Source organism: Gorilla gorilla, chromosome 9 (genome assembly GCF_029281585.2).
Source record: "Gorilla gorilla gorilla isolate KB3781 chromosome 9, NHGRI_mGorGor1-v2.1_pri, whole genome shotgun sequence".
Lineage (NCBI taxonomy): Eukaryota > Metazoa > Chordata > Mammalia > Primates > Hominidae > Gorilla > Gorilla gorilla.
Window position 1 is genome coordinate 42,169,182 of NC_073233.2, and position 11,970 is coordinate 42,181,151.

An 11,970-nucleotide genomic window follows, 5' to 3' on the forward strand; every position below is an offset into this window, starting at 1 on the left:
AGCACAGGTTTTATATAGACATAGATAATCCCTTGTGAGATGAAAATTTTCTAGGTAATAGCTGGGAGCTGATGTTCTACAGGCCTTTTCCTTTTCTACCAGCTTGACCACTTCAGACTTTATCCAACTGAAACTAAACCTTGAGTTTTAAGGACACAGACCTTACTATGTGACCCTAGGATTTTACATCTCTCAGAGCTTCACTTTTTTCATCTGGAAAACGGGGGATAATAATAGCCCCTACATAATAGGAAGAATGGGTGAGTAACACGTAATTCAGTGCCCCGGTCCACAGTAAGCACTTGATCAAGTTGGCTCTTGTTACTATTTTAAGGGCAGTGACCTATAGAAGTGGATGGGGAGAAACTAGGCAAGTTTGCTACTTTTGCCTTTCTGAGTGTGCTCATTCCTGCATTTTCAGGCTCTGCCTTCTCCTTGCCCCAGTCCCTGTACCAACAGTGTTCTCTCCCAGGTCCAAGCCAGAGGGGCTGTAACTGAGCAGCTGAGGTACTAGCCATGCCTGAGGGACTTGACAAATATTTGACCACTGAAACATCACTAACATCTGGAATAACCTGGCCAGGGCAGTAATGACTGACCAGTCCCTTCAACTGTGTCCATCCCTCCCTCCCTTTCTTCCTGTTGTTTGTATTTCACTTCCTTTTAAAAAACAATTATTTATTGAGCACCTCTATGTGCCCAGCCCAGTGCTAGTGCTAGATATACATAGTTAATAAAGTGTTGCTATTCTTATATGCTGTAGTCATGGGTAGACAGAAGAGTAAATCGTAAACAAATAAATTATGTAATGTGATAAGGCGTATGACAGACATAAGATAGAGAATCACGAGGGAGTCCTACTTAGTAGAGTACGTTCTCTGACGAGGTGGCATATGTCCCTATGGCATGAGTTGAAATCTTGGATTTTTTCCAAGTGCAGAGTGCCATTGAGAGTGCAGATGATAGTAGCTTCTCCTTGTTTTTTCTCTCCTAACAATAGATGGCTTAAGGCTTAGAGGAAATCATACACCTGATTTTTACCAGCAATTTATTTTGTCAGTTAAGTTTAAAAGAATTATGACTCTCACCTGCTCCTTTAAATAGCTGCTCACGTACTGTATACCAGGTACTGTGCATTTTATATGTATTCTCTTATTTAATCCTCTAGTAACTCAAGAAAGTAAGTTTTATCATCATTCCCCCTATGGCCAGATAAAGAAATCAGAATTTAGAGAAACGAAGTAACTTGCCTTTGGCCATATTGCTCAATCATGGTATGGTAGTTAAGACTTAATTCCAGGTATGTCTGACATAAAGTCTGTGCTATCAACCAGTAGACTAGGCTGCCTCCCTTCTTGTGATATCTTAACTCACCTGGTTCTCCTTTTCCTTTGTAGTGGTGCCAGTGAAGAAGAGGACACATGAAGGCTTGCTACCCCCAGTGGAAAATCATCCCCTCCCCTTGTGTGTATGTGACAGCGTGTATGTAACGGCTTCTGATTTCTGTGAAAGCTGCTCAGCAACAAACGTACTTCCGCCAGATGTGTCCCCAGATCCACAGCAGGCACATATCTCTCCAAGGGATGACCAGTTTTATGCTTACCGTGTGCTTCTCATCCTCTGGTTGTGGTAGGTCAAGGAAAAGAGCCCCTTTGATCCACCAGGAGCAATTAAGAAGGGTCCTTCAGGTAATCCCTCAATGGCTGCTTTGAACTTACTCAGGAAAGCCAGCCCCCATAATATTGTATTACCAAACAGTATCGCTTTGTTAGGAAGGATCTGGAATAATCTTGAAGGGAAGTCAGAGTTTTCTCCCTGCCTATTAACAAAAACCCAATTTTGTTCATATTGAAGCATGAAATAAATGAGAGCAAGGGTAGGGCCAAATTGACTCATGTGGACAGTCCCTAAAAGTCCAGTTCTACATTTGTGAAAATTGTGGTGCCATGAATTAAGATGGATGACTGGAAAAAGGTGTTGGAGAAAGAGTTAAAGATGAGGAAGAGATACTTTTAGTATATGAAGTTATCCAGGACTTGATATTCATAATTCAGTGCTGTGGAAATGAAAAAAATGATTGAAGAGGTGGAATGGAAATGACCTTAGGGGGAAAAAAAAGGACCACAGAAGTCTGATTAAAAGTTGAAATCAGTATTTCTGAATTCAAATTGCTTGAATTTCCAAAATAGTCAGTAAAGGATCTAATAGAACCAGAATTATTTGGGTGAATTCTGCAGGTTTTGTGGGCTTGTCACAATGTGAAGGGCTGGAATGTATATTACCAAATGGGAATTTCCATTGTAGGTTTTTGCTAGTCCCACCCCCATTTTAGCCTAATTTGGCTTAAACGCAGTATGGGGAAAATTGTTCCCATTCCATGTGTTCTGAATTCAGCTCATCTCCCAGCATATAGATACATCCTCCTTTAACTCCGACCAGAACCCTTCTTCCTGTGGCACTCCCCACCCATAGACCTTCAGATCATCTCCCACACCCTGGATCTCACTCTCATCTTAGTAACAGAGACACACCTGAGGTTGGACTTCCTTGCTTTTCTCTACTCCCAAATCACAATTTCTTACAACCAAGCTTTGTGCTCCCGAGTAAGCAGGGATGTACTAGGGGAATGCAAAACTGCAAACTTAAAAACCTGCATCTTCTTGAAGCATCAGTTTTACTTACCAAATGGTTTAGAGTCATAAGATGACCTATTTTTATATAAAAGTTATATTATAGAATAAAATGTTCATACACATAGACTGTTAAGATAAAAAAATAGGAATCTTGCAAAAGATAAAAAAATAGGAATCTTGCAAGGTAATTCTTATTTGCAAGTGGGTTATGTGTTCACTCTCCTCTACCTTTATGGTATTTTGGTGTTCACTTACGAAGCATACAACTAGAACCATATCCAAGCAGACTCTGGGTTGCTGTTAACCCAGGGCCTAGACTTCTAGTGCCTCTGAGGCAGAACCAAAGGAGCCTGCACTGGGGGAAATCCCTTTTCCTGCCTGCCTGTCTGCCTGTGACCTGTGTACGTATTACAGGCTTTAGGGCCAGCTGATTGTTATGCTTGCAGGACGGTTTTGAAACAGAAACAATACTTGTTTACTGTAGGAATCCTATTTATATTATTTTTCAGTCCTGTGAATGCTGTGAAATGATTTATTCCTTTGAGGCCGGGAAGCTCCCAGGCATATATGCTTCTAGGTTAGGATTGTCCTGACTCACTAAAGATGCCAGGATATTGGGGCTGAGGGGAGTTTGAGGTGTTAAAAAAAAAAAGCATTTTTCTCTCAAACTGATGGCCAAGAAATGGCTAGGACAATTTTGGTGCTTTACCTATCTCTGCAAAGACTGGAGAATTTGGCATACCATTAATTACAACCACCAATCATATCCAACAAAAGTACCCTAAAAGAAGGACCAGTGGCCACTCTCGAAAAAATTTAAGTATCAGAAGATTAAAAAGATTTTAGGATTTGGAAGCTTGTATTGTCTTTCCCCAATAATCATTGTTTGATCTCCAAATAGTAGCCTTATATTAGCAATGGACAGATCATTGGTTCTCCATATCTGATCATATGTTACTACTTTGAATCAGTATTTGGGAAATTCAAGCATTTATGCAGTGGATATAAATGGAAATATAAAAATATGTGCCAACCTGTCTCAGTAACTTATCATATCTCTGTGATCCTCAAGGAAAGCACTTTTGCTTTTACTTAGAAAGCGTTTCAGATTTGCTTTATAGACTCCTGCTGTCTTCAGCACCTGATAAAACTTTAACCAGGGAAGCATTAAACACAGTGCAGCAGCTTTTGCCCAGGCTTCTAAGTTCCTGCCAGCAGCATTTATCAATGTAAGAACTAGGATGCTTCCTGCAGTGGCACTACCTTCCCCTAGAGCTGGAGCATGCTGCTTGGCCTTAAGCCCCAGCATGATGAGGCTTCCCTCCTGCCAGTTCAGTAAAAGTTAGAGAGCTCAGAATTGTGTCTTGCCTGGGTGCAGGTTGCAGGGTTTGCTGAAACCCCTAAAGAGAAGTCACCAAGGGAGGCAGGTAATGAATGTTTCCAGAATCAGTTGGATACTCATAGCAATTTCTGGCTATCTTTCAAATGTTGAATTTCTGGATGCTGAGAGGGACTTTGATTTGATATCATTAAATCCAGGACAGTCCCAAGAAGTGCTTGGAGTCTCGGCTCTGACAGCCCAAGAAGGGAAATAACTTGTATTAAGGAACAACTATGAGCCAGGCCCTGAGCTGTCTCTTAGATAATAAAACAGATGGGGAGTGGAAGAGTCATTTGCTTCAAGTTATACAGCTAGGAAATACTCAAGCCAAATCTTGAACCCAGCTCCCCCTAATTCTGTGGACAGGCACTTTGTACCACACACCATGGTCCACCTAAAAACAGAAGGATAAAAAGACTTCAGGTTTTCCCACTGTGTGCTGACCATCCCAATTTATGAATCTTTTTCAAAATGACATTTCACAGTTATAGTTAGGGCTCAGAAATGGCATTGAGGTAGCCTTATTTCTCCCCTTTAGCAGATGCTTTAAGTACACATTGCTGACTTGAGCCCACCCCCAGGAGTTGGGAGAACATTTCCTTTTTCATGCCATCTTCCATAAATAAGGTGTTTCTTGGCCTTCAAAGGTATAGACCTTTGCAGCAGTAGTAAAAGTGAAGGGTGTTCTGCTCTCTACTCAACTTTATTTGAAAATGTCTGCAGCTTCACTGCTGTAGAAAAGGAAATCTTCATATTTTAGTAAACTTAGCCACCAGTGTGCTCTGTGAGGATGTGGCAATTCAAAGTCCAGTGAATCTGGACTCTCTTACTGATTCCTGGTTTTTGTGTGTGTGTCGGGGGAGTGTGTACCTATATATAAAGGACAAGTGTGATATGTGTGTATATGTATATACATACATACATGTCCACACACACGCACACACAATATTTGAGAACTAAGGAAAACTCAAAGCAGCCCCTTCATTATCTTGCGTACTACTTCAAAGATTTCTGTCAGCCCTAATTACAAGTGTCACCATATAGTTGGGGCATAGGTACTTGCTTACAAGAAGAGCAATTCCCTAGCAAAGGTCATTAGCTCCTAAGGCACTGAGTCAAAGTGACAGCCCTGAAGGAAATTGCACTCCAGCCCTCCTCCAGGATGTCTAATAAGATGGGAAACTTGGATGCCCAGCCATTTTGGTGACCTGAGAGTCTAACTACTCCAGTTAGACCTAAGGGCACAAATGCAGAATTCGTGACCTTGTAGTTGTGGCAGGGTCCAGGAAGTCCTCTCTCCCCAAGTAGAAAATATTCTCTTGCCATTCCTGAAATTCCACATTCATATAATGGCTGTGCAATACATGCTTCTCAATAAGAAAATTAACTGCATGTTTACTGTGTGCTGATCACATCAGATTTTTATGTTTAAAAAAATCTCATTATGGATTGAGTCCAGCCCAGCTCTAAGAGAAAAAGAAGGCCCATATGGGAGACTTCAGTCTCATTATTATTGCCTTTATCCAGCAGTGCTTATGAAGCCCTCTACCCTGTCCATTCCAGAAACCATAAGACTCAGGCAGTTCTTGATTCTGGAGGGCTGCCTGGTAAGATAAGATAGTATCATTTGGAACTGAGAACATACCAGAAACAGCAGAACGAGGGCCAGAGCAGAAAAATGAAAATAAGTGGAGACACTTATGGATACATTGGTGCAAAAAAAGCCACAGAGCCCATACTGGGCTTGATATGACTTTGAGGGGACAGCAGATTAATACTTAATGAGGGTTAAACCTGACCAGTCTTTCTACGGTGACAGGCCACACTGCATGAATGGGGAGAACCAATGAATCCATTGTCCTCTGCCTATTTTCCTGTGCACAGTCACATTCCCTCCTTAGGAATCTTCCCCTTCCACCCTTTACATTAAACAAGGGAACACTGAATCTTTCAAGGGAATTACACGTTTGGGTTAATGTTTCAGTATATCATTTTCATACTGTAAATTATTTTGTAAGAGAGATTTACTGCTATCCCAGGATGTTCGGACTTGGTGCCCCTGTGCATTTGGAAATCAATAAACTATTACTGGAAATGCCATTTGTCTCTCAGAGTTGTGCACAAAGGACCCTGCAAGGTGTAAATATTTATGACAAGCTGCATACTTGACTGTGGTAATGCTGGAGATGATGGTGTTTTGGTTACTAGATGTGGGAGTCTAATTTACTCCTGACTTTTCCACAGTGCCTTAGGAGAGAGCTCTGGGAAGTGGCAAAAGAACAGACTTAAGATCATTATTATTTAGTGATATGTTTTCTCCTCAAAGTAAAATGATCCAGGCCTAGATTACATTTTATAAGCAACTTAGATTATAACCTAAAGAACACTTGGTGCCAAATTATGTTTTCAAATAACATTAAAGTTTTAGAATTTGGATGAACTAGAAGGAAGGTCAAATTGTAATTTTTGCCATATTTTCTAGAAAAATGTCTTTTAGAGCAAATTACAGTTAGGCCAACAAAATCTTTGTTTTGTGAAACTTTAGAAATACATATTTGCATGTAATTGATGAAAACATAGAATGAGTTGTAAATGAAGCAATTCCAAGCTGGTTTGAAGGACCAGAGGTTGCATTGAAATCAGAAGTCATATACTCAGAGGCCTTCAGGAGCCAAATGTGAAGACTCAAGATGGTAGATACTGTGTGAATTAGAAAATACCAAGCCCTGCCTAAATGCATTAAAATTTAATGTTTAAAAATCCTAAAACCCACCAGCAGGTGTATCTGGAGGGACAGTTGTGGACTCTCCTCTAAATTTTCTTTTAACACATTTATCTTCATCAGACCCTTTTAGTTAGCTAGGGACTGTGTGAGAACCTTGAGAAAATTGTCCAAGAGAGGGAGATAAGTCACTCAAGGTCACCCAACAAGCCAGGCTGGTAAAGCCCAGGACAGCAGACTCTCTGTCTCCAAGAGCAATCATTAGGCCCTACTTCCTCTTCCCCAGTTGCGGAGGACACTGCTGCCTGGTGGGGTGGCACTGCCTGCCACTGTAGCACTTAGGAGTCTTCAGTGTTTTAACAAACCACAATGTGTTTGGAGGTTTTCTTCCCTGCTTCCTGGTGCCAGTATCTCAACACCACATCCATTGCCCCAGCCCTTTCTTGTTTTATCTTTCCCTCTGAAAGCTACAACTCTATATTTTATTTTATTACTCTTTGTTTGGTCCAACATGGCCCCATTTCCTTTATACTCATAAAAAGGTAGAATTTCAGCTTGTCTGGAATATCTCCTGGCCTTCACAAGGCACCAGAGTTAGAGACACCCAACAGAAAGTCGTAATAAGAGAAGATGTCACAGAAATAGAAACAAAAGCAAAAGACTGCTTGAAGTCAGTAACAGACTGCACTAAGTGTCTGTGCTTGTTAACTGTTGTAATCTCCAGGTTTAAATCATTCATTTTTGTTAATAATAAGAGCTGTCGCTTAGCTCTTTCTCTGGGCCAGGCACTCTCCTGTTGTTTTTCACATTATCATAATAGTAACAGCACCAATACTATCATTCGCCACTTTGTTGCTCGGGAATCAAATTTAGAGAATTAAGTACTGTGACCACGGTTACACCCTAATAAGCGGGAAGCCAGAATTTAAACCCAGGTCTAGCAGACTTCACAGCCTCTTTCCTTAATCTCTTCTCTCCTAGCTGCACTGATTCCATCTTGTATTGGTGAATAACAACACTGATCCCCCTACAACTACCCCCACACATGTACAGTATGGCCTTGGGGCAAAGGAGTTTGCCTTTTGCAAAGAAGGTCTTGCTTTGTATAGCCTGTAAAATGCAATGTACAGTGAGGGAAAGAAAGTCTAAGGGTAGCAGTCAAATCTTCTGGCCTGAAACTGTACTTTTGGAAGGGAGGACTGTTAGACTTGCTTTATCTTCTTTATTCCAAGGCCATAAATAAGGAAATCAACGAGAGGCAAAACCATGTCTTCTTTTGCTATAGCCTTAGAATCCTGAAAGTCAGCCAGCTCTGACACTGAGTCTGTGATTTAATTAAACATGTTGAAGGCTCTCCAACAGCTTGACATCAGGCCAGCTTCATATTCTTGGAAAGGGACAACAGCAAAAGGAGCTTATCTGTTTTAAAGTTCACTTACTGAGTTCAGCTGTCACGGCCATAGCATACCATTTGCCTTATAAAAATGGCCCACAACCTTCACAATATTTTAGGATTCATGGCAACTCATTTACCTAGGGCTTAGCCACCTGATAGCTTTACCTATCCCTATTTCCTGAACACAAAATCTAAACTAGTGGTTTGACAATGAGTAACTGAGACAGAACTAGAAAAATCTAGAACCTCTGCTGAACCCATCAAAAGTGACTGAGAATTAAGAAGCAAACAAGGCTTCCAACCAATTGAAATAAATACCATGAAGCAAACACATAAGACAAAGGCCATACATCTAGCCATCAGGCACCTCCTCAGAACCTATTTGCTCTTCCTTCAGACATATTTCTAACTGTAAAGGAGAGAAACAGACTTTGAGAGGAAACAAGAAGGAAAAAGGAGGACAGCAATAGAGAAAATGGAAATTTTGAGTAGACTGCAAAGCTCCAAAGCCCTGATATATGGGTTATTTAGTGTCAAAAACAGTCTATATACATCTCAATCTTTAAGAGCCTCACTGTATCATGGGACAATATTCTATTTAAAATGATGACCCTGTGCACCATACATAAAAAAACTATGCTTAGAAGACAAAAATGTGTATATCAAACATTTTAGAAATATTTACATCCCAGTGGTTAAAAAAAAAAACTTTTAGGAATTAAAAGGAATAAACCTTTGACCATCAGAATATTTAGCTAAATCAAACAGTGTATATCCCCCAGCTGACTTTTATTGTTTCATGAGCCTCTGGTGTTCAGAGAGTTTTTTTCACAGCTTTGTAAGTGACTTTCATGCTACAGTGCTTTGCATATAATGGCATGAACAATGGAGGTGCCAACTTTCCAATGTGATGAATAAAACTAATAACTAGAATACAGATCAAATTCTGTTACAACAAATACTGCTACCATAAAAGTCACTTAAGCATCCCTGTTATTTCTAAGCCCCTGTTGATTGCCCATTTATTTTAGGCAATAGTCATTCAACAAAATTGGAGCATAATAAAAAGAAACTGGACCTCAGTGCAAGTTGAGTGTAACACAATTTAACCTGTAATAACAGATTCTCACTTGTATTTCTCCAGCTCTTTGCTGTAAGAAGAATAAACGTTATGTAGATATAATACCAGCGTGAAAGCTTGTGGTTGGTGGTTTCTAGAAGAAATAATTCAGAAGCAAAAGACACATGAAGTTATGTGGCAGTTCCTCACTAGGGAATTTGGTCTCCAGGGCCACTTTTGACCTTAATCCATGTTGGAGCCATCAATCAAAGAATTGCTTGCATCTAATAATGGTGTAATGCCTATACTAAGCCCTGGAACGAAGATAGGATTCATTTCTCATGGATTATTAGGCACTCTGGGGTAACCTGGCCCTGATCTGATGACGCTAAGATTTAAAAACCCAGACGCATGTGACTAGAACTATCTTTTCTCCCATGATGCACTGCTTTCAACACTGCATGACTGTAAAAACATGTGCCACGCTGATTATATATAGAGATGGTCTAAATCAGCTGCATCCCATTTGGTACCGAGGCAAGGATTTTTCCATACCTATCTTTTGGCTGGTGGTAATGATGAGTTTTGTCACTTGCTATAACATTCTCTGTCTGTCCGTCTTTTTTTCTTTTATGTAAATACTTTTGTGACTTTGTTGTAACCAGCATTTTCTAATACTCTTAACAGCAGAGGGGATTAAATCATGATTCACTTCTGAACAGTACAATCAGCAGTAGGAAAACGAGGAGGGAGGGAGAGGGAAATTGTCCACCACTTCCCAATGATAATGCCTGGCTCGGACCCCAGACTCACATCATACTTGAAGTTCATAAATTCTGGGCACTGCTCAGCTTGAGGAGGCAGGCATTGCTCCTTCATATTTCAGGGTGAGACAAATGCTCTGTTGAAGCCATGCCACTACAGGATACATTCACCTCTGCTTGCTTTCCTCCCTAAGCCAGAGTGTAGTTAAACATTTATATGTCCCAGGCCAGGAGATCAAATTAAGAGGAGGTTAGCTACTTTCCCTGGCTCTTAAAAACATTTGAGTCCAAGTATGGTTCTCCGGCTTGAGGGTGGCCATTTGTTGCCTCACTGTTTTTATTAGGACATCTGGAGATTAGAGGTGTTAATTGGAAGTAACTTTTCTGTATTTGGTTTCTCTCCACACATTATGAGACCTTTTAGACCCAGTTGGATGGCTATATCCTAGTATGAAATTCAACTTCTAAGTAGGAAGAACTATGATAGAGGAACAAGATTGCTCTTTGACTTGGTGATAGTAGGGCAATAGGGAGTGTCAGTAGGGTAGTTTCAGGTGGGGAGGATGACAAACCACTGATAACAATAAAAATGGGTATTTCTCAATACTCAAGCCAATTTCCCATTTGATAACAAGTAGGTTCTGATCTATTTTCCCCAAATTAATATTTTGCCTGGAAGATTCTGACCTGTCTGATCAAATAAAGGCATTCCTCTGAGAGTATACCTAGCCCACTTGTGGCCAAATTATACTTGACTGTTATGTACTCAAAACAAGCTTGCCTGTTAATCTCTTTCTCTTACCTCTATTATGAGGACAAGACGTGGACGAATTAGGTCACCGGGGCATCTGCCATTGCATGTGTTTAAGTGGTATAAAGAAGCCAGGATTCCTAGAATGGTCTGTCTTTTGCCATTTCTGGGACAATGAGAAAATCCATCTGGAGTGTTTATGCCCCTCTGAATAGCCAAGTCTGGGCTTGTTTGCTTTCAGTCACTGCCTTCAGAAAAAGACAATTTTACAATGACTTACTTCTAATAATCACTGAAACAGCCTCATGAGGACATGCAAAACTGCTGTCTATCTTCAGGCCTGGCCCATTGTCAAATGGCAGACTTGCAGAGCAAATAAGAGACCTGGCCTAGTTCACAAGGCAGTCAGAAGTGATCCAAAGTTCAGGCTCCCCCTCCCTTTTATCCCTCCACCCTGCCTCTACTCCTCCGCCTCCTATTCTTCCGGCCTTTCCATCTGGAAACCATGAGCCTCATGGATTCCAGGCACAAATTCTCAGATTTCAGATGTTTGGGAAATTTCTCAGCTTGGGTCATTATTCAAGAGTAAGAAATTGAATTTGTGAGAAAAAAAAACAGCTGAGACCCTTTCACAGAAGAGAAAATAAATAAGGTGTGGTGCGTATCCATCCTCTTCCCAACTCAGCTCCAAAACCACACACAATGTCTAACTTCAAAAAGAGTATTTAGATCCCCCCTGGGAAGGATCAGAATGGAAAAACAATCTCCACTCATAAAAACACTTTTCTGCCTTCTACAGTATAAACACAACTGGCATCAGATAATACAATGTAATTGATTTTATGTGTGTAATTGGGGAACAGAAGGGTCTCTAGAGGGTAGACCTAAGAGTAATGGAATGGAGTGAAAAGTAAAATTTAGACTAAATTGTTGGGAGGAAACTGTTAACATTGTGAACCACTTGACCCTAGTGTTGCATCTTCACAAAAAAGAGCAATGTGCCGTCTTCTGTCTTTGGAAAATGGGACAAGCTTGCTCTTGATACTAGGTTTTAGAAGCATACAGACTTGGTTTTAGTACTGGCTTTGTCCTTTACTAACTCTGAACAATTAAATGAGCAGATGGTCTACAGGGCTTAGTACAGTGCCTGACACATAGTAAGCACTTAGAAATGGTAGCTTGTGACTGTTGTGCTGGAGTCCTGTTAGAGATTCAGTAGATGGAGCCACCTTCATGTTGCCCCTCACTGAGCTGCTCTGCTCA

At 40.7% G+C, this 11,970-nt stretch overlaps 1 protein-coding gene across 1 annotated transcript in view; it reads left to right on the plus strand.

Annotated features, from left to right (window-relative positions):
• Window positions 1-6,114, plus strand: part of TRIM44 (tripartite motif containing 44) — a 145,408-nt gene extending 139,294 nt beyond the window's left edge. Inside the window, exon 5 of the mRNA XM_019037274.3 lies at window positions 1,398-6,114. Coding sequence (XP_018892819.1) covers window positions 1,398-1,425 — 28 coding nt within the window. The 3' untranslated portion in view covers window positions 1,426-6,114. The remainder of the gene's footprint in view (window positions 1-1,397) is intronic.
• The last annotated feature ends 5,856 nt before the right edge of the window (window positions 6,115-11,970 follow it).